This window comes from Pyrgilauda ruficollis, unplaced genomic scaffold, assembly GCF_017590135.1.
Source record: "Pyrgilauda ruficollis isolate IOZ18807 unplaced genomic scaffold, ASM1759013v1 scaffold13, whole genome shotgun sequence".
Classification (NCBI taxonomy): domain Eukaryota; kingdom Metazoa; phylum Chordata; class Aves; order Passeriformes; family Passeridae; genus Pyrgilauda; species Pyrgilauda ruficollis.
In genome coordinates, this window is record NW_024511432.1 from 5,007,162 (window position 1) to 5,028,046 (window position 20,885).

At 47.7% G+C, this 20,885-nt stretch overlaps 1 protein-coding gene across 1 annotated transcript in view; it reads left to right on the forward strand.

The window, feature by feature from the left end:
- NLRC5 (NLR family CARD domain containing 5) overlaps positions 1–20,885 on the forward strand; it is a 31,649-nt gene extending 10,764 nt beyond the window's left edge. The window contains exons 13-47 of the mRNA XM_041459074.1: positions 71–154; positions 283–372; positions 966–1,031; positions 2,132–2,209; positions 2,620–2,703; positions 2,911–2,994; positions 3,934–4,023; positions 4,148–4,195; positions 4,777–4,845; positions 5,814–5,897; positions 6,628–6,711; positions 7,341–7,430; positions 7,535–7,597; positions 8,167–8,250; positions 8,870–8,953; positions 9,593–9,682; positions 10,577–10,642; positions 11,124–11,207; positions 11,285–11,368; positions 11,866–11,952; positions 12,401–12,481; positions 13,003–13,083; positions 13,455–13,538; positions 13,751–13,834; positions 14,319–14,402; positions 14,494–14,577; positions 15,240–15,323; positions 15,746–15,829; positions 16,702–16,782; positions 17,441–17,524; positions 18,297–18,380; positions 18,482–18,565; positions 19,069–19,152; positions 19,424–19,507; positions 19,945–20,885. Of these exons, the coding sequence (XP_041315008.1) occupies positions 71–154; positions 283–372; positions 966–1,031; positions 2,132–2,209; positions 2,620–2,703; positions 2,911–2,994; positions 3,934–4,023; positions 4,148–4,195; positions 4,777–4,845; positions 5,814–5,897; positions 6,628–6,711; positions 7,341–7,430; positions 7,535–7,597; positions 8,167–8,250; positions 8,870–8,953; positions 9,593–9,682; positions 10,577–10,642; positions 11,124–11,207; positions 11,285–11,368; positions 11,866–11,952; positions 12,401–12,481; positions 13,003–13,083; positions 13,455–13,538; positions 13,751–13,834; positions 14,319–14,402; positions 14,494–14,577; positions 15,240–15,323; positions 15,746–15,829; positions 16,702–16,782; positions 17,441–17,524; positions 18,297–18,380; positions 18,482–18,565; positions 19,069–19,152; positions 19,424–19,507; positions 19,945–20,026 (2,842 nt within the window). The 3' untranslated portion in view covers positions 20,027–20,885. The remainder of the gene's footprint in view (positions 1–70; positions 155–282; positions 373–965; positions 1,032–2,131; positions 2,210–2,619; positions 2,704–2,910; positions 2,995–3,933; positions 4,024–4,147; positions 4,196–4,776; positions 4,846–5,813; positions 5,898–6,627; positions 6,712–7,340; positions 7,431–7,534; positions 7,598–8,166; positions 8,251–8,869; positions 8,954–9,592; positions 9,683–10,576; positions 10,643–11,123; positions 11,208–11,284; positions 11,369–11,865; positions 11,953–12,400; positions 12,482–13,002; positions 13,084–13,454; positions 13,539–13,750; positions 13,835–14,318; positions 14,403–14,493; positions 14,578–15,239; positions 15,324–15,745; positions 15,830–16,701; positions 16,783–17,440; positions 17,525–18,296; positions 18,381–18,481; positions 18,566–19,068; positions 19,153–19,423; positions 19,508–19,944) is intronic.

The window sequence follows — 20,885 nt, forward strand, 5'->3', positions numbered from 1 at the left end:
AAGCAAGCAGGTTTTGAGGGCTTTGTTTTTACTGTTCCAGTCAGTCCCCACTAACTGGAAAATGCTTCAGTTTATCAGGCAACAATCTTGGAGATGAAGGCTGCAGTTGTCTGCTGGAAAGCCTCCCCTGTCTGTCGATTTCAAAGCAGCTGAAGTAAGTGTAGCCTTGTACAAAACCAGCCTGCCTCTTCTGAAGGGAAATGGTTTCAAGCACTGGTAGCTGCTTCACAGGACAGTCCTGTGGGATTCCAGGGACCAGCTAATTGCCTTTTTCTTTCTTAGTCTCAGTGAAAACCTCCTGTCTGTCACTGGCCTTTGCAGCCTGTTGAAGTCAGTAAATACCTGCCAGAAGGTGATGGAGGTGCAGGTCAGGTATGTGGGTCTCGAATCATGCCTGGGGTTAATCCCAGTGTGCAGGTCTAGGATTTATGTTCTGGGGTTTTTGTTGAGTCACCCCAGGTGTGTGGTGGGTGAAGAGCACGTCCCAGGGTGGTCACTGGCCCTGGCTCTTGGTGGCACTGCTGTGAGCTGATTGTGCCAGGGCCATCAGCACAATGTCAGTGCTTGCAAAACCGGCTGTCCTTTCCTGTGTGGGGAGTTTTAAAATGCTTCCCTGCTCTCTGCCTTGGGAAGCTTTGGCGACAGGATCTCTGCAGAGTGTGAGAGCTGGTGACACCTCCTGGAGCAGAACTGGAAGTTCTTTCTCCTCTATTTCACTTGAAAACACACTCAAGTACAGCAATTTTGTCTGTGCTTTGTCTAGTGATTCATAGTAACTGGATCATCAGATACTGCATGTTTGATTCAACCAGAGTTTAAAACTGATGGAGATTATTTTTTCTTGCTTTGGGAGTGTTTTAAGCACAAGTGATTGCTGTCACCGGAGTTTTGCAGAACAAAACCAAACAAGAAATCCTGTAAATAACCAAACCACGACATTGATTGATTACTTCTCTTCTTCACAGCCTTTGTCATGATACTGCAGTCCTGAGGTTTAGAGAAAACGGGGAGTTTGCTTCCCTTCCTCCTAGGTAGGCTGTGTGTGCACAAATGGTGTTATCTCAGCATCCTGTTTAGTTCTTGCATCCTGTGTAGGTACCAAGGGTGACACTCTGCTTCACAACAGTTCCTGCCTCCCACCCCAACCCCCAGATCTAAATGTGGAACTGTCTCCTGGCTTTCTCAGCTGCTTGAAAAGTTGTCACTGCCTTCTGTAGTGTTTTATGTCTCTAGAGCACGTTTCATCCCACAGCATCCTAAGCAGAGCAGGCTGTTTAATGACACCCGTGCTCTCTGACAATAGTGAGGGTAAAAAAAACAAGTGAATGCCACACCAAATTCTGAAAAGATTCACATATCCCTGCAGTTCAGAACACTGTGCATTCTGGATCGTGGTACTCCTAAATCATGAGAAGTTTGGAGTTTAATTTAAAAATTAAAATTGTGGTTAAAACAGCTCAACCCGGAGGTTTTGACCAAGAAATGGTTTCCTGTTGCTCCTGGAATTTCAGGTTCATTATTTATACCCTTGTTCTCTGTGGACTCAGCTCACTGTAAAATAGCATTTCCCATGGAATACCTGCATTCCACCTCTTAGCCAGAGAGGAACAGTGGCACTCTTACAGGCACAGCCCAGTGGTTGTGCTTGAAAGAGAGTGACAGCCCGAGGCAGGAGATCTGTGGGCTCCTTTAAGGCACCAGGTGGCATTTCAAACTCTGATATTTTAGGTTTTGCATGTTCCATTTAGTTATGAATAGTCAGATTTAGTTATGGTTTCACTGTTTATAGTTGTAGCTTTTAGTTACAACGTTAGTTTAGTCATAGACAGTTCCATTTAATTATGAATAGTCAGATTTTTGTACAGGCTCTTGACAAAACTTATTTAGGCAAAAGCTAAATTCAGCAAAATTCAGCTAAATTCAGCAAAAGATGAATTTTCCATCAAACTTAGATAGAAAATATCTCTTTCCCCTTCTCTCCAGTTGCCTGCATGCTCAAATATTTAGGTAGAAAAGGAGAGCTTGCAATTGGCAAGATACAGGCGTGGGCTGGAGGCAGGGTAGCCCCAGGGGTCTGCCAAACTGCTAAAGCAGAAGAGTTTCACCTTTGTCTGGTTTTGTGCTCACTTAGGGAAGAGCCTGTGTTCTCTACTGATGACCAACCACATGGGGAGGAAAACCAGACACCAACCACCTCCCAGAAAATCAGGTACCCTGGCCAGTTTCCATTGTGCCCCATGCCTGTCCTGTCTCTGGGCCCTATTTCCAGGCTAACCTGCATCTCTAAGAGCAGAATCACAAGAGAACTGGGAATGTCCCAGCTGCCAGGGGAGCTGCAGGTCCTGCCCTGGCTGGGGGGAATGCTGGAGCCCCTGGCAAGGGGCTGGGACCTGGTGCCCACCCTGTGCCTTGCAAGGGACACAGGGACCTGCAGTGCCAGGCAGGGGTGGCCCATCCCCTGGAGACTCTGTGGGAGCTGGTGAGCAGCAAGGTACCTCAAGGGGATTGTTTAATTTCACTATTATCTCTGCACTGATTCTCTAGTTTTCAGAGGAGTGGAGTTCAAACCTTGTTTGAAATCCTGCAGACCTGGATGATTGATTTCTTTTTTCCCCCCAGACTGACAGACTGTAATTTTCAAGCCAGTGACCTGAAGAACGTGTGTGCAGTCCTGAAGGAGTGTGGCCACATCTCTGAGCTGGAGTGAGTCCTCCTCAACTCCCCTGGTGTTTACCTGCAGTTATTTGGGATGCTGAGAAAATGCCCCTTGTTTGTCCTGTAGTGTTGTATAGACAGTGGGGCAGAGGCACAGCCTGGTGGGAGCTGTGCCTGTTCACACAGATAACAGAGCTGATGGTGCCTACTGGGTGTTTTTACTGTGAAAATTAAATGCCTTTCTTTAAATCCTAGCCTGTCACGGAATTTTCTGGGAGATGAGGGACTTCTGCAGCTGTTTCAGTGCCTCCCAAAACTGAAAATGTTACGTTCTCTCAAGTGAGTAGCTCCTGTTTCTTCCTTAGCATAGGCTGGGTTTTGTGAAGCGTTGTTTGTGGAAGCACAGAGCACATTTGGGAAGGGCTTCTCGCAGTCAGAATGTTCTGTGCTGGGCAGATGCACTGTGCCCACTGGTCCGTGCCCCCTCCAGCCCAGAGCAGACTGACCCCACCTGAAGCTGGGCTGAGATCAGTGCCCAGAGCTGCTGTGCTCGCTCCCCCATCAAGGGGACAGGTGGGTTCATGTCAGGGGTGGCTTCTGAAACAGCCTGAGGTCGTTGGCAACTCGCTGAATGTTTCCTCACTGGGAGGGGAGCAGCCCTTCCCCTCCTGAGGGGAGCAGCTTGGAAGGAAGGGAAGTGCTGGGGAGACCCAGCTTCAGTGGTGGAGTCTGAATTCTGCAGAGGGGGCTTGTGTTTATCTGGGCATTTCACCTGCACTGCCATTGCTCTGTACAGGACTGTGCCTGAAGGAGCATGGCACCATTCTGCACTGTTGAAAGAAGTATTTATTGTTCCTGTTTGACTGACTGAACTTGTCTCAAGCCAAGACTGTTCCAGTTACAGACAATCTCACTAGAACAAGTTGTCCTGAGAGTCTGTGAATTCTCTGTCTCTGGAGGTGTTAAAAACCCAGCTGTACAATGTCCCGAGCTGCCTCCTCCGTGCTGACCCTCCTCTGAGCAGGAGAGTCTCACTAGATCAGCTCTAGAGACCCATTCCAGCCTTGGTTATTCTGTGATCCTCTGAACACTAAAAGTGAAGGATGAATTTAAAATACATGGGAGCGAGCTGTGTCTGGAGAGCTGCAGTAGGAAACCCAGGCAGAAGTAGCAAAGCAGCAGCCTGGGAGTGCTGCACAAGGATCACTCTTCTGTGGTGTGGGGTTAATTTATATCAGTTTTGCTTGCAGCAGCTGATTTCATCTTTTCTTCCTGCAGGTTTAACAACAACCAGATCTCCCTTAACTCTGTGTTTTTCTTAGCCCAGTCATTAACTACACTAGAACACATTAAAACAATGAGCCTCAGGTATGGCCAGGAGTACTTTTTATATTCTTTTGCTGTTTAAAACCTCAAGCTGTGACTTTTGAGGAGTGATACAGGAGCTTGTGTTGTCAAACTCCATGCTGATGATGTCCTTCTCTGGTTACAGCTTAGGACACCCACAGGTGGTTCATCTGACCTTTTGGGAAAGAGTCAGGTAAAATCATACCCACTCATATAAGTCTTTTAAGCTTCTTGTGAAGCTCTGAACAGAAGGTGTGGGTCCCTGAGGTGTGTCAATAAAGAGGCAAACTCCAGCCAGGGTGGGGGAAGCCCAGGGCACTGTTTCATAGCGGGAGGAGCAGCCAGCAGGGGACAGGTGGGTTTATGTCAGGTGTGGCTCCTGAAACAGCCTGAGGTCTTTAGCAACTTCACTGAATGAGTTGCTAAAGCTCAGCACCCAGCTGCTGAGACAGGCTGCAGCCTTCTGGCCAGGACACAGCAGATGCCCAAGTGCTGAGTGGCTGCAGAGCTCTCTGGAGGCTGGAAAAAGGGGAATAAAGCTCGCAGCAGATGCCCAAGTGCTGAGCTCTGGCTGCAGAGCTCTCTGGAGGCTGGAAAAAGGGGAATAAAGCTCTTTTTCTTCTGGGGATGGGGTGAAGCTCATTCTGGCAGGTGCTGAGGGAAGGCAGATTGGAACAGGAGGCCACTGCCACCACCTCACCCCCTTCCAGGGGAGCTGGCTACAGGGGGCAGGAGCAGCAGCACAGCTCATGGGCTGAACTGCTCTTTCCCCAGAAGTACCAGCAGATGGAGAAGTGGCTCCCTGGCACGCCCCAAGCAGGAAGCAAGAGGACAAAGCTTTTGGTACGGCAGCCTGGCTTCCCTTTCCATCAGGACTGGGGGGAGAGGTGATTGTGGGGTCTGTGAATTTAGGGCAGCGTGGTGTGTGGGACAGACCTGTCACTGTTGAACCAGAAATGACACAGATTCACTTGAAGGCTGGTTTGCAGGAGAAGACTTTAATATGAAATTCCTCTCTTTTATAGACAGATTAAACACATTCTACTTGGTTGGCTAATTAACAAAAACATCTTTCTCACAGTTTTTGAGAAGAACAGAAAAACAGAGTAGGAAAACACCACCTGCAGGTTGTTTATACTAATGAGTTATCATTTTTCTGCAACTCTTTAAAAAGTCTCACAAATCCACTGTGAGAAAAAAAAAAAGCCCATTTTCTCACTTTCTGACCAGGCTTGCATCCAGACAGACCCATCCCTCCAGCTGTGTCTCCTCAGAGAGGAAAATAAATAGAGCATCTTTTGCTTGGTTTGAGGAGATTGTCTTGCTTTCCAGCAGAGGAAGCTTCTACCCATAAATAAGGAGAGACAGATCTGTGTGACTACTGCATTCATCCCATGGAGACCTGCCAGCTTGCCACCCGAAAAGGCTTCTAGGATTCCCTTCCTGGAGAAGGACAGAGGAGGCACCATTTCCAGCCTTCCTCTGGGAGAGCCCAGACAGTGCTGGGGAGGGAAAGATGCTGTCCAGTCTCCTGAGACAGCTGAATCACCACTGATGTGGCTCTAGGGAGGCAACACCCAAAGTATTGGTATTTTGGTGGACTGGCTCTCTCCAGTCAGCTCGGGGATGGTGAAGTCACCTGCTTGTCCCAGGTTTTGATTTCTTAGTCCCAGACCAAAGGTAGCAAAATAAATGGAGTGGAAGTGAGAGGGTCACCATGGGCCTTGTCCTGGGCATGTTCAGCTCCTGGACATGCAGGGACTGGTGGCATCCTGGGCATGTTCAGCTCCTGAGTGCTTTGTCTGCTTCAGTCTCAGGGACTGCAGAGTGGGTCTGGAGGATGTGACCAGGCTGTGCCAGACACTGGCTCAATGTCCCCAGCTGACAGAAATCGAGTGAGTCTGTCTGTCTGTCTGTCTCCCCAGCCCCAGACAGAGATTTGATGTTCAAACCCCAGATTTGATGTTCAGGGTGGCAGCTGGTGTACCCCAGCTCTCCTCTCACCACATCTCCACCCAGATACTTAGCTAAGCCCAGACTTTCCACTGTCCTGTTTCAAAGAGACCTTGGCCTCTCCTAAGTCTCCCACATCAGTGTGTAAAGGCCCCAGAACATGTGTGTGTTCTCATGATCTTCCTCAGTCCTGTGTCTAGAAACAATTGTTGCCATCTGTTCCTGGAGACCTCAGCTTGTAGTACAGCCAGAGCAGAGCTCCTGGCCCACCAAGCCATGAGCTCTGCTCCTGCAGGGCTGCTCACTCCAGGCAGGAGCTTGGCACTGAGAAAATTACAGAATTGCTGGTCAGAACAAAAACTGAGTAATAGCAAATAAAAAGAACATATTTCCCATATTGCCTGCATGAAAGACATCAATAGCATCATTTTGTAAATGTACAGTAATGAAAAAGTAAGACTCTGGAAACTGGAATGTTGATTGGCTGTAGGATGTAAAGAAACACAGAGATCAGGCAGTAAGGACTAAATCTTGCCCAATTCTCATGGCATTTCTGGACGTGTATTTCACAGAATTTGCCCATCTGTGTGTGCATGTCCATGTAAATGTTACAGAAGTAATTAGGGATTGAAACAATTTCTCCTGGGCTTTCTTTCCTTCCATGCTTTACAGTCTGTCTAGAAATTCATTGAGTGACCAGAGCATCGAGAGATTACTGAGCTTTCTGCCATCCCTCTGTCATCTGACACTACTGAGGTAATGTTTGGGGTTCCTGCTTTGAAACATTGGTTTGGAAAGTGTTAATACCACAGCAGATCTGAGGAGCATTAATCAGGAATTGAAAACTAAGAAGCAAGGCAAGGAAAATGTAGAAATGCTTTCACACCCATTCCTTTCTTGTTTCCAGAAGTAAAGCAGCACTTTAATGACATTTAGCAGAGGGCAGTTCAGGCTGGAATTCAGGCCAGGGAAGCCCTCTCAGGGGATAGGGCACTCCAGTGTGTGGACTAAAACCCAGGAGGAGCTTGGCCATCTTTCACAAGGTGCTGTAGCATGGAGGAGCTGCAGGGTCTCATGGGACTGAGTTTGTTCAGTCAGGAGGTTGCTTCCAGTTTGGGGTGTCTCTAGTCCAGCAGCCCAGTGTAAGCCCTTGGTCTGAACTCCCTTTTTAGTCAAAGGGGACTAAAGGAGACTCTCCTTTAGGTAAAGGAGCACTGAGTGCCAATGCTCAAAACTTCAGGTCCTTGCTCCCTCATCCTGAGTTAAATGGGATGTCTCCAATATTTTGAGTCTCAGAATGAACAATGGGAAAATTGGGCTGTGTGTATGGGAGCCTCTCTTCTTAGGAGCTGATTTCAGTGTTTCTTCTTTCCCTTCCCTTACAGCATTAGGAAGAACTCCTTGTCCCCACGTTGTGCTGTTTCACTCCTCAACTCCATCAACCTCTGTGAGCGGGTCAGGGCGGTGGAAGTGCGGTGAGGCACTCAGACTCTTTGGAGCAGCTCAGCCCTAAAGGGCCTACAAAGCCTGTCATCTCTGGAGATCAGTGCTGAAGGACTGTCTTTTGTGTCTGCTTCAGGTCCAGTGAAAATGCCTTCTTGCATTTAGGAGCAAGCATGAGAAGCCAAAAGACATCCTGCAGGTAGTGGCACAGAACACTTGCTGGAATTCACTGTGGCTGGGTTTGAAGTGCAGGGAGCCAGATTTCCTCTTGTACTGAGAATTTATGGGCTGGTGGCCAAGGAGCTCAGGCTAGTAGCTTAAGCTTTAGGACTCAATTCATCTGCTTAAGTGCAATCCAGAGCCATTTGGATGCACTGGGATGGCAGAGCCCAGTGCTTTTTTTTTTCCTCTTTTTTTCTGGGCTGCTTATGGTCATCTTGAGTTGCACCAAATTCTGCTGCATGAGCACCTGAACTGAGCCCTCATCAGTGCATCTTCCAAATGTGTGCCTCAAATTCCGGGGGATAACCTCCACATGAATATCTGTGAGATGTGAGATGTGTCTGCAGCCCTCTGGGAGCCATGGCTCCTGAGTGCCCCTGGACAGGAGCCTGCAAAGTGTCTCTGTCCCAGCAACCAAGGAGATGGCAAAAAATGTGAATGCTGCACAGAGACTGCTGTAAAGGTGCAGCTGCTGCTGGGCAGCTCTCAGTGCTCAGGCTGGGCTGGTTGCTGGCCCTGCTGTAGCTCTCTTGCTGTCCCACACAGGCTGACAGGCTGTGCCATTGGAGAAGGGCAGGTGGAGGAGCTCTGCAGCGTCCTGGAGCAGCACGGCTGGCTGGCAGAAGTAGAGTAAGTGGGGCTTGGGGTGTGACCATGATCTTGGGCAGAGTCACTGGGGGAGGGCTGTGTTTGTGGGGTTCAGCACTGCCTGCAGTTTCCCAGCCTGTCTGCAAGGGTATGTGTGCTCACTCAGGCTGCTGAGAAACACAATCAGTTGGAAATTATCCAGGTCCTTTTGAGCTGATGGGACAGCTCCTTTGGGATTTTCACTCCTTTATGTTTGGAAGCGTTTGTTGCTTCATCTGAGCTCTTCATTTGAGCTTGCTCTGGAGTTTATGCATGAGGTAATTTCATAAGGCAGTGATTTGTTTTAAACAGACTTTTATTGGCAAAGCTAAGATTTAAGGGCAGGAAATTTGAGTTTTTTTTCTTCAGAGCTTCTCAGAGAAACATTGCTGTTTAAAAGAAATATAGAATTATAGAACACTTTTTTTGGGAAAGGCTCTTTTAAAGGCCATCTAGTCTAACTCCTTGTCAAGAGCAGGGACATCTTCAACTAGACCAGGTTTCTCAGAACCCTATCCAGCCAGGCCTTGAATATTTCCAGGCACAGGGAAACCCCCACCTCTTTTGGCAGCCTGTTTCAAAGGCTGGGTTTTGGCTGGCCACATGTTCTTCTGCCTTTCAGTCTCTCCAGGAATCAGCTGGGAGATGAAGGCCTGAGGTGCCTCCTGGACCACTTGCATCGAGTGCCTGGTACCTGTTCCCTCAAGTAAGAGAACACACAGTGAATCCAAGCAGCAGAAGGGTGTTGGTGTGATCCTCCAGGAATGCTGCTGCTTGTGCTTCTTGCCCTCTGCTGCCTTAGGAGCAAAGCTCTGACTGAACTATGAGCACAGCTCAAGGCCACCAGGCTGTGGTGACCCAGGGTCTGACCCAAAACCTGCTGAAAATAAGCAAAAGTCTTTTTATTCGTGTCAGCAGGAAACAGCAGTGCCCAGAGTAGTGGGGTGTGTGACAGAAGTTAACCCAGAGCTTTCAGTCCATCACCCTTCTGGGTGTGGTGTCCTCTCTGAGTAACTCAAGACCCAAGGTGCTGTGAGCTGAGCTGTGTGAGCTGAGCTGAGCCCACACCAGCCTCTGCCCTCCCCTTTCTGCTGGGGCAGGAAATGTTCCAGCTGCTGCTGCCTCTGCAGTGCGAGAGGAAAATTGCATTTTTGCATTTGCTGTGTCCCCCAAGTCATCAGGGCTGTCCTGGAGGAGTTCAGTGGCTGAGCAAAGCTGAAGGGGCCCAGCGCCCCACAAACTGCTCTGTCTTTGGTGCCAGCTGGAATTTTGCTGCTGTGCCTGAGGAGCCTGGGCACAGCCCTGACTCCTGACACGTGAAAACCCTTCCTTCTCTTCTGTGCAGCCTCAGCCATAATGGGATTTCTCAGGATGGAGTCCTACATCTCATAAATGCCTTTGTCACGTCTGGAAACACCACTGAAGTTCAAGTCAGGTGACTGTTTTTCTTCATTTATTTTTGAGTCTTCCCTGCTTGTTTTGCTCTTAACTATTGAAAGTTTGTGATCTTTGGGTAAGAATGATGAGGACCATGTTTTCAACTACCTAAAGCTTTGGTTCATGTCCATTTTGAATGATCAAACATAACTGCCAAGCAGAGCTACCATTCCACAGGGCCAGGTTATTTTTGTGTATAGACACAGATATTCAGCTGTACCAACAATTATTGTCATGTATTTATTTGTTAATGAACTTCTTCAGGGCAGGAGCCAGCATTGCTCTCTAAGGTTTTCTTCAGTATGTTGAGATTTCAGAGGCAATAGAAAGCAATTTCCCATGTTCTTTTACTTGGATTTGCATTTTATCTGCTTTCCTCTCAGGCAAAAATATCCCATGGGCTCTGGGCCTGTTGCTCTGGCACAAAGTGCTTTTCTCACAGATTCCAGGCATGAGACTGGGCTGTGCTGCCCATCTGTGGGGCCTTATCAGTGTTTGTGTTCCTGGGACCAGCTGGTCTGTCCTGAGCCACTTTTAACCAGGGGCACTTCCATTCCTTCCTGCAGCTGGATGTGGCTGCTGGATCTTTGGGCTACTCTAAAGTCTCCTGTTCTTCCTCTCCCCAGAGCTCCCCAGAGAGTGCAGAGGAGGCAAATAAAAGCAGGACAGGTCACAATTGCTTTTCCAAACACCAGTGCTGCCTTTAAGCCAATTTAGCATGAGTGAGACCTTACTGAAGCATTTCCCTGCACTGGTTTATTTTAGGGAGGGGTGAGCTGTGCCTCTGTCACTGCTCTGCTGGATTATTTTCTGGAGTTTGGTATCATTAAATTCTGAACACTGGGAAAAGTAGTAATTATCTAAATCTTACACTCTTGTCTTGTCTGTGCAGTTTGTGCTCCAAAGCAACTTTAATCATCAAGCTGACCAGCAGAGATGACCCAAGAAAGATTTTGAGGTGATGTTACAGACCTTTTGTGGTGATTTCTTTGGCAAAGGTGGGGTCCTTTTTTGAGGGACAAGACAGACAAAACCTCTTTTTGCTCCTGGCATGGTGACATTTTGCACTAATAGCTGATACATTTCCTTTGACTCACCTTGTGAGAAGAGCTTTCTCACATCACAGAGAATCCCACCTCCCTTTCTCTCTTTGCTTCCCACTGTCTGTTCCTCACCTGGGCACCTGTGGGTGTTCCTGCAGTCACAGGACAGGGTCCTGCAAAGAGCATTATAGCATACAGGTGTTCCACCAGAATATCTCAACAGATGCTTTTGAAGTGTTACCACAGTCTTTGTTTTGGAAACCCTTAAAGGTTTTTAAGGTTTTTGTGCCATCCTTCTTTCTCTGTGGGGTTAGGCTGTGCTGCCTGATATTTCCAGCTCAGAAAGCCTGAACTGTTTGTGATGAGCTAAGGCTGGTCTCTTTCTCATCCTTTCAGACTGGCAGAGTGCAACTTTCAGCCAGAGCACTTGGAAAAGTTGTTCTTGCTCCTGGAAAGGTGCACTGGTCTGACAGAGTACATGTGAGTTAATGGCTCTTGGACCCATTTGGGGGGTTCATTTGTGAGCCCCTGTTCACTACAGTGAGCTTTGGTTCTAGGTCCTCAAATAACAACATGTCAGTCCAAGCTGCAGAAAGACTTCTGCATTCCCTGAGGAAGGATCTGGGGCTGCTGAAAATCAGGTACAGTGTCACTGTGCTTTTTTAGATACTGATCTGAGACTGGTCTGATCTTCTGAGATCTCCTTTCATCAAAAAAAGTGAACTGTGCTTCTTCCAAAGGCATGGAGCACTGGCCTGAGAAATTCCCATGGCTGACTCTGTTGTTGCTGTTTGGCTTTGTCTCCTTGATTCCCACTGAGCCTCGTGGAGAGCTCTGGCCATAAACTCTGCTGGCTCTACAGACCCCTGCCAGCCTCACAAAGAAGGCTGAGCAACCTGGTGGACACATTCCTACAGCCAGAGCATCCTGCACTCTGCAGGGTGGCAAATTCTCCCCTCCCCTGCAGGGAAGCTGGGCTGTTTCTGCCTGTTCCCAGGCTGCCCCGTGTCCCATGCTGACAGCACTCTGCTGAGCCAAGCCTTCCCAGGGGTTTGGAGTGTGGAACACTCAGCTGGCAGAGGCAGAGGTGGATCCAAGAGTGTGACTAAAGCAGAGCTGCCTGTGTTCTGCTTTGCAGCCTGGAAGAGCCATGGGTGTGCAGAGAGAGAGTGGTGAACCTCCTTGAGCTGGCTCTCCAGGCCTCCGGGAGCATTACTGAGATCAGGTGAGTGCCACCTCAGGGGCTGGTGTCTTTCAGATATTTTCTCTCAGCCTGACACTCTTAAGGAAATGGGATTGAAGCCAGCACTGGTTCTTCTGTTGTTTATTCACTGTCTCCAGTGCATTTGTGATCTATTTGCCCGCTTGAACCAATTTTAACCCAAATGGCTGGTGGGTAGAAGTGCTTAGAAGGTTTGTGGTCTCACAACTCAGAAGGTTTAATGGGAAGGAGACCATGTTCCTGGTTGCCCTTGGGAGAAAGGGTGTCCAGTTTAGGCTGGTTTTGGAGCTAGTTTAAAGATAACAAACCTCTTCAGAGGTGGGTGATTAGCTGTCATGTGCCAGCATCGCCCTGTCCCATTCAGTCCTCCTGATTTTTCCTATGGAAAATAATATTTTCTTCCCTCAGGAGTTACCAGATTTATGCTTTTCTCTAATCTCTAACTTTTCAGGATATGTAAAGATAAAACCCTCTTCCAGTTAGTCATAAGATTCCCACACTGCCTGGAGAAGACAGAATCAGTCATTAGCAGGTGAGAAGGCAACTATTTACCATTATTTTCTGCTTGCTTTGAATTTCACTGTGGGATGAAAAACATCTTCAGAGTGCCTAAGGCTCCATGGGTTCAGTCTCAGAGTGCCTCTGTGGCACACATGTGGAAGAAACCTTATGCATGTGCATGGTTCTTTGGGCTGCTCTCCCATACTGGACCTAAACAAGGCTAAAAAATCCATCTGCCTTCCTGGGAGCACACAGGAATCAGGAGCACTTTGAGGACTCTTAAGACATGCTGGCTTCTGCATGAGTGTGCAGAGAGAGCAGCATCAGTGTCCTTTTCCTTTACATTTGTCCTTTCCTTCCTGAAGGAAGAGGCAGCTCTTGTCCTGGGCAGTGGGGATGGACTGTGACACAAATGGGACATGGCAGGAAAGCCCCAGGTGGGCTCTTGAAAGCCCTGATCTGTCCCAAATCGTGTCCCTGGGGGGCACCAGATGCTGCACTGGGCTCTGCTGCTCCTCACTGACACTTGTGCTGTGTGTTTGTGTCCTGCAGACTGAGCCTGCACAAGCCAGAAACAAAGCACTCCTTCTGCCAAAGGCTTTGTGAAAAATGTGCTCAGCTTCAGCAGCTGAGGTGAGTTACCAGGTGCTGTAAAGGATTTTTAGGGAGGGGAGCAGCTTGTCCTGGTGAGTGCAGCACTCTGAACACAGAGTAGGGCACGAGGGAGGCCAGTGCAAGGTCCCAGTCCCTGCCTTTGGGTCCCCTTCTTGGAGTGTTTGAATGGAAAATAGGGAAGACCCATAGACCTGGTGGCTGCTGGGCTATCCTTTGAAATCACCTCAATCTCCCAGTGCCCAGATAAGCTGCACACTCACCATGGCTGGGAGCTCCCGGTGTTGTGTCCCTCCTTCAAGGTGCCAGCACTGCTGTGTCTCCCTGTGGGCTCAGCACTGACCTTTTGCCACCACTGGACAAAGCCCAGACCTGTCGTTCCCTCCTTGCAGATGGTCTCACATGGAACTCCATGAGGATGAAGCAGAAATACTGGTCAGGATTTTGCTGCCCCTTCCAGAGCTGAAGATGTTTGGGTATGTGTGACCTTGGGTATGTGTGTCCAGCTGGGACCTTTTCCACACATTTATTGTTTGCTCAATCCCCTGCACACAAGGGCTGTGGAAATCTCTCCACACTTGCTGGTCCCTGATGTCCGTGCTGTCTGGGATTTGGGATGGGGCAGTCTGCCTGTCAATGGAGTAAACTCTGTCTCTAATCTCCTCATTTGATCCTTGCTGTTTTGCAGGCTGACCTCTTGCAGTGTTGCACCAGCTGGAATCGATTGTTTGATCTCAGGCTTGCAGAGCTGCCAGGCCATTGAAGAACTCAAGTGAGTGTGTTGTTCCCAGGCTGAGCAGAGGCTGCCAGGTCTTTCTAGAAGCTTTAGATGTTAAACTGCAGCCTCTCTTCTGCATGTACTGTGGACAGATGTACTTTGCCTGATGGTTTCTGATAGGGAAGAAGCAACAATTATTTTATATTTGCAATGAACAGTGAATGAGACAGAGATCAGTAGTCTGTGGCAGGGAATTCCAGTGGAGAATCAAATGTTTTGCCAGTGGTTTTTTTACATGGATCTTGTCTTGTGGTCACAGTGGCACCTTGCTCCATGAGGGATTGGTCTCTTGCTCCAGAGGTTTGGTATTTTATCAGAATCCAGACAGGTCCATTAGAATTGCATTAAAGAACAAAACTGAAATTATTCACAGGGATTAGAATACACTCCCCCATCTCTCCCACTCTTGTTCTGCTCCCCTTTGTGCTGAGTGCTCACACCATGTCCCTGGGGAGTTAATTGTTATTTCATCCTTCAGCCTGGGCTACATGAAACTCAGCAGTGCTGCCATCCTGGAGCTTGCACTGGGTCTTTGTGAGATGCCATCCCTGAAAAGGTTTATGTAAGTATGTGACTGCAGCTCTCTCTGGCCTGGCCTGGGGTGCTGAGCAGCAGGAGCTAAATGTCCATTTTCCTGGGGATGTTGTTTGCAGCTTGAACCACAACAGCATTGGTAACGATGGCTGCTCCAGACTTGCAGAAGCCTTGAGGAAAATGCACAGCATGGAGGAAATCAAGTAAGTGTCTCCTTTCTTGCAGAGAGGTGACCACGAGTGCCAGCATTTGGAGAGGACCAGATGTGCTTGTACACAGTATTGTAACAAAAGCAGGGAGGCTGCAAATTCTTGTTTATGAGGTACCTTGGACTGGAGAAATCAGAACTTGATGTTCAGAAGAGGAAACTTTGGTCTTGTCCCACTCTGCTGCAGTCATGCAGAAAATGGATTAAACAGAATTTAACTCTTTTCTGAGATGCAGAATAGGACTAGGACTCCCTTCTGTCCTGGGAGAGCCTCAGATCCAGCATTTGCATGAAAAGTTCTGTTCTGGAGCCAACCCCAGGCTTGCTCTGTTTTCTCCCTCTCTTGCCAGGTGCTGTCCATTCTCTGCTGTAGCAGTTTGTAAAATAATAACCACCTGTCTTCATCCTGTCTTGCTATTCTGGCTGAAGTAATTTCCCACCTGTCAACAGGATCCAGTGATTTTATTTGTTGTTTGCAATTTTTTTAATTCCTCATTAACACCTATTAATTTTCTGTGAGATAGTTGAGATAAACAACTCTTTGATTCTGCTGGGAAGGCCCGAGGTGTCATCCAGCAAATGGGACACATTAAATAAGATCTTCACTTTGCCTGCCATTTTCTTTTACAACACAAGCCTTCCATCTCTTCTTTAAAGTTTAAGCCACAATGAGATTGGAGATCCAGGCCTGCTAAATCTTGCTGCTGTCCTGCTGGAAATGCAAAACCTGAAGAAAATCGAGTGAGTCCCTTTGTTCTGGTTCAGCTATTTTGGTCATGGCCATGGTTGGTGGGGAAGCCTGTGTGGGAATCCCTGTGCAAGGATGAGACAATGATGAAACTGTTCCTTCTCCCAGGGAACAGAAATTAGAGCATCCAGGCTCTTTGTTAGGCTCAGCTCTTGGGGTAAGCCTTGTAACTTTTTGAAATGAAAAACCTGGAAGTGACTTGGAGCAAGAAGAGGAAGTTCCCAGTTCTGTCTGAGAGGGAAAACTGCTCCTTCCCCACAGGACCTGCAGGGCCAGGAGTTACTCAGCACTTGACAAAAGAACCTAAAAATCCCCAGAGGCCCCAGTCTCCCATGACAGCAGGCAAACAGTGAAATATCTTAACCTGGTACATTCTGGCTCTCATTTAGTCACTGAGAGTCTCATGTTTATTTAGCCTTTCAGGGAACTGTCCTAGTCCTGCTGGAGGGGAAAAGCTGATGGAAGCTCTTGCCCATTGCAAGCAGATCAAGGAGTTACTGTAAGTGTGTAATTTCAAATATCCTTTTGGGAAGCTGGGCAAAAATCAAGGCATAGAAATCTGATATGGCTCCAATAAAGCCAAGATCAGTTTTACCACTTGATTCTTGTGAGAGCAGGGTAAAAACTCTGCTACACACCACAGAAATGTGTGGTGCTGGGTGTGGAAGGTTTGGTTTGGAAGAAGGGATTGGTTGCTGGTTTGTCTTGAATTCCAGGACAATTGGAATTTCCAAGAACTGTGCAGTCTGCATTAGTGGGCTAATGGATTCCAGAGCTGAATCTGCAGGTTTATAGGCAGTGTCAGGAGCTGTCAGTGCCTGTGTTGCCCAGGACATCACCATTAATCTGTGTGGCTGCAAAAATGGAGAGAAGTGGACAGATAAAGGCTTTACACAGTCAGATCTATTGATGTTCTAGTCCAGAGCAGTTTAAAGAATGTGTGTGCCCTGCCATATTAAGTAAATGAAATTTAAAACTAACACATAAGGAAAAGTTACAGATAAACTACTGGAACTGTCCTTGTAACCTTCAGATTATGGAGTGTGTACTAAGAGCACATATGAAAAAGTTCAATTTCAGTTCAACTCCAGCTCAGGTAACTCAGTCAGGAAGGGAGACAAGTGTGCTGCTGGGAAGTGCAGCTCAGTTTTACTTTCCTGTTTAACTTCTGCTGCAGGATTTCAAAACCTCCTTGTTTCTTCCTCCCACCCTCAGAGTCCTTTGAATTGGGCACATTAGGTGCTTTCAGCACAGCCCCAGGCACATGTGGGTGAGGAATGGGGGTCACACATCCATGTGGGGGTGGCACACAGGTGAGGAATGAGGCTCTGGACTTCACTGCCAGTAACATTTCACTCCTGCTTTTTCCAGACTGTCAAGGAATGGTTTTGGAGACAGGACAGCAGTGACACTTGCCCTCTGTCTGCCTCACATGGCCAACCTGAAGATCCAGCCTCTGCCCCAGGCAGGCTGGATATCCTGGGAGTATGGGGATTGTTGAAAGAAGGAATGGGAAAAGGCACGGGCACTGCTTGTTTAGAGAGTAATTTCAGTGTCCCAGGATTGAGAAACCCTCCACAATTACTGTGCTGTAAGTGTCACATAAACTATTCTTGCATAATCTCTTGCAGCCTTAGCTATAGAGATGAACCAGGAAGAGAGTATGCAGTAAAATAAGCCTTAAAATTGATTCTGAGTATGTTGGTTTCTGATGCCTCTGGTGGAATGTAAGCATAAGGATGAGCATCTTTTATGGACCCTCACCTTTTTGTGCAGGCACCTCTGAGTCATTTATTTTCCCTGAACTCAGTGTTACTGTATTTTTAAAACTTTTGTGGGAGTCTTTCCAGAATTCTAACATATAGGACTTTCTTGTACTGTTTTATAGTAACAAAGCCAGAAATTGGTGGGCTAGAAGTGCTCACTGGGCTCAGTTAGCCTAGAGGCATCTCTTCCAGCCTGTGTCTAAGATGTCATCAAAAGATAACTTAGAAAAGGAATCCCAGTGGTAGAACACCATCTCTGGTTGGGTTCTTGGCAAGTTAAATATGAGCTTCTGTTACAGCTTTATTCCAAAATAATCCTGCAATGCTTATGTTTCCTTGGTTAGCTTCCAGAACAATAACATTGGGCAGGCAGGAGGGCTGGAGCTGGCCAGGGCCCTGGTGGTGTGTGGGCTGCTGGAAGAGATAAGGTAGGTCATGGCAGGTGCACTTGGGATGGTGCCAAACATATCACAGGCTGGTTTGGGTTGGAAGGGATGATCACTTTTCTCCAATCCCCCTGCCATGGGCAGGGACATTTTCTACTGGGCCAGGTTTCTCTAAGTCCTGTCTAGCCTGGCCTTGGACAATTCCAGGGATGGGATATCTACAGCTTCTCTGGGAAACCTGTGCCAGGGCTTCACCATGCTCACAGGGAAGAATTTCTATTTCTTCCTAATATCCAGTTTAATCCTTCCCTCAGCTTGAAGCTCATCCCCCTTGTCCTGTCTCTCCATGCCCTTGTCCAAAGGCTCTCTCCAGCTCCCTTGTAGTCCCTTAAGGTGTTGGAAGGTCTTCTTCCCATTCTCCCTTACTGTCATTTCCTCTCAAGTCACACCAGTCATTAACTCCAGTTTCTGAGGTTTTTTATTTCCAGTTTTTCATGCAGCACATGATGTGCTGCAGATCTGTCCTTCTTTGACACAGGTATAACCCCATATTTCTGTCTGCAGGCAATTCCCTGCTGCAAGGACTGAGGTTGTGAGTCACAGCAGGGCTGTCACTCCCATTGTACCAAGCAGTGAACTGAATTAAAGTTGCTATTTACCAATCTAGCTCATCCCTGCTGTCTGCAGAGTCCTCACTTAGTCTGGGTAGTAGTTATTAACTCGCTAGTTCACAGCATTATGTTTTCATGGTGGCGTTTCTCTGACTGTACCTGCTTTTTCTGCGCCACCCAAAGCTTTTCCATCCCTCTTACAGCTTATCAGAAAATGACCTTGGGGAGCAGAGTGTCCATGCCCTGTCCAAGGGGCTGCCGTGCCTCAAACACCTCCGGAGGATCGAGTGAGTGCCGGGGCGCCGGGGGCAGGACGGGGTGCTGTGCTCCCCACAGCTCTGCCTCCAGCACACCGTGCCCTCTGTCTGCTCTCTCCCTGCTGCTCCAGCTTGAAATTCTGTGGAATCACTGATGATGCTTCGAAATCTCTCTCTCTGGGCTTCCGACGGTGCCCTTCCATGGAGGAGATCATGTGAGTGCAGGGATGGGTGGGGAGGCACGTCAGCACACACAGGTCACTCTCATTTCAGTGTCTGCTCCTGTTTGGAAATGCAGGGCACTTCTCACCCTGCTGAGTACTTGTTAAAGTATTTTATAATACTTTTCACCGAGTACTTTCTGGTGGTAAATGTATCAGTAATTTACTAATTGATGAAATACACTGCTAAAAAATTCATGGGGTAAAGCTGTGTGCTCAGCAGCCATTTCCATCTTTCACATCTCATTCCCTGGGCCTGCAGGACTCTGAGATAACCACAGTCCACAGGCCCTCCTTGGTGTCTTATCATGCACGGAAATATGTGGTGAACTGGAGGAAAATCCCCAAAATTAAGCATGTAATCCAGGGGAATGTTTAGCTGTCATGATAAGAGGGTGATTAGCTCTTGCAGAAAGGCTAATCCACAAGGGGTAATGTCACAGTAGTGACACCAGCGTTGGTCCAGACTCACAGCTGGGATTTCTTGTCTGCCTTAGACTGTCTTGGAATGCCCTTGGAGATGGAGGAGCCCGAGAGTTGGCCATTGCTCTCCCAAAGATGGAAAAGCTGAAAGTGTTAGAGTGAGTACAGCCCTGAGAAACACCCTGGGAAGGCTCATTTTCCTGTCATTGAGCCTTCAATCACAGGACTTCCAAAGAGGGGAGGTACTTCAGGAACAACAGGCAGACTTCTGCAGTTTAAGCTCCACACACCGAGGGCCAGCCTTGCCTGGCTCATACACTTCAATTAACACTTATTTTACCTGAGATGATTACAACATGGGACAATTCAGCTGTTTCCCACTCTGGATTTGTTTGGGACTTCAAAATTCTCTTTTGGTTTTTAAAACAGCCTGGAGAAAAACCACATTGGAGCCTGTGGGGCCACGAGGCTCGCGGAGGAACTTGCCACGTGCCCAGAAATTCAGTCCGTCAGGTGAGCAGGTGTCACAGAGCTCTGTGGCTGGGTCTGGGCTCAGCAGGGAGAGGTCAGGGTGACAAGTGTGGGGACAGATGTGACCCACGCCCCTGCTGCCCTGGGTTAGCTGGCAGGGAAGAGGGTACTGCAGGGAATGCAGACACAAGGCAGGTAAGCTGAGGGTTTTCTAGGACAGCTTCACCTCCTCAGAAAGTCCAGGGAAAAAAGGAACTGAAAAGCTTACTGGCTTTAAATGAGGCAAAAAAATGAAGACCCAGTTGTGTAATAGCCCCATCAGGAAGTTGTTGCATTTGTTCTTTAAAGTTCTCTTTCTCTCATTCCTTCTGGTTTCACTTCTGATGAACATTCCTGCCCTGTCCCACTCTCTCCTGGGATCCACATCTTCCGTGGGCACCACCCTTGCTCCTGCAGTAACCCCTTTGCTGTCCTTGCAGGCTGTGGGGCAATCCAGTGCCCAAGGGCCTTCCTGAGACTTTGACAAGCCAAGACCCAAGGCTGTGTTTCTCCTTCAACTAAAAAAGAAGACCCTGGCCTAGCTAGGAGTTGCTGTGTCTGCTACTGCCCTCAAAACTGCACTGAAGAACCAGGAACTCAAAGTTCCTACAACTGAAAGCTGTAAATATTGGATCTTTCTTTGCTGCACTGAACCAAGTGTGGACACTGGCGGTTTTTTTGTTTGGTTTGGGTTTTTGTTTTGTTTTGTTTATGTTGGTGGTTTTGTTTGTTTGTTTTGTTTCTTGTGGGTTTTTTATTGTACAGAAGAGAAAAATACTGTAAATAACTGCTGCTAAGCAGGCAGTATGGTATTCTTGGTGGAAAAGCACTGAAACTCTCTTCAAGAAAATAACTTTCCAGAAAGTTATTAGCAAATAGTGATAAGAATGCTTATGTACTGGACTTTATTTATTTATGTATTGCCCTACAATGAAAGGTTCACCATCGCCTCCATCCAAGCTTCAACTTCAAATTAGAAGTTCAATGCTTTTATTTTGAGGGAGGGGCAGTGAGTGACAGAAAGAATAGACACCATAATTGAGTTCTCACACACAGTCACAAAAAAGCAGATATAAGGTTTTCTCAGAGCTGTGAGATTTTGGAGTCACCATCCCTGGAAGTGTTCAGAAACTGTGTGGATGTGGCCCTTGGAGACATGGTTTAGAGATGGACATGTTGATGCTGGGTAAGGGTTTGGCTCAGTGATCTTAGAGGGCTTTTCCAACCTTAGCCCTTCTATGATTGCATTATTCTAGGGTGAGATGTATTTTCTCAGGCGTTTAGAAAGCCAGCAGAGTATTTCATTATCCTTAATCAAGATTACAACACCTGCAGGGAGTTGCAGCAAAAGAAGACAAATCCTTCAGTAGAGAATGTAAAA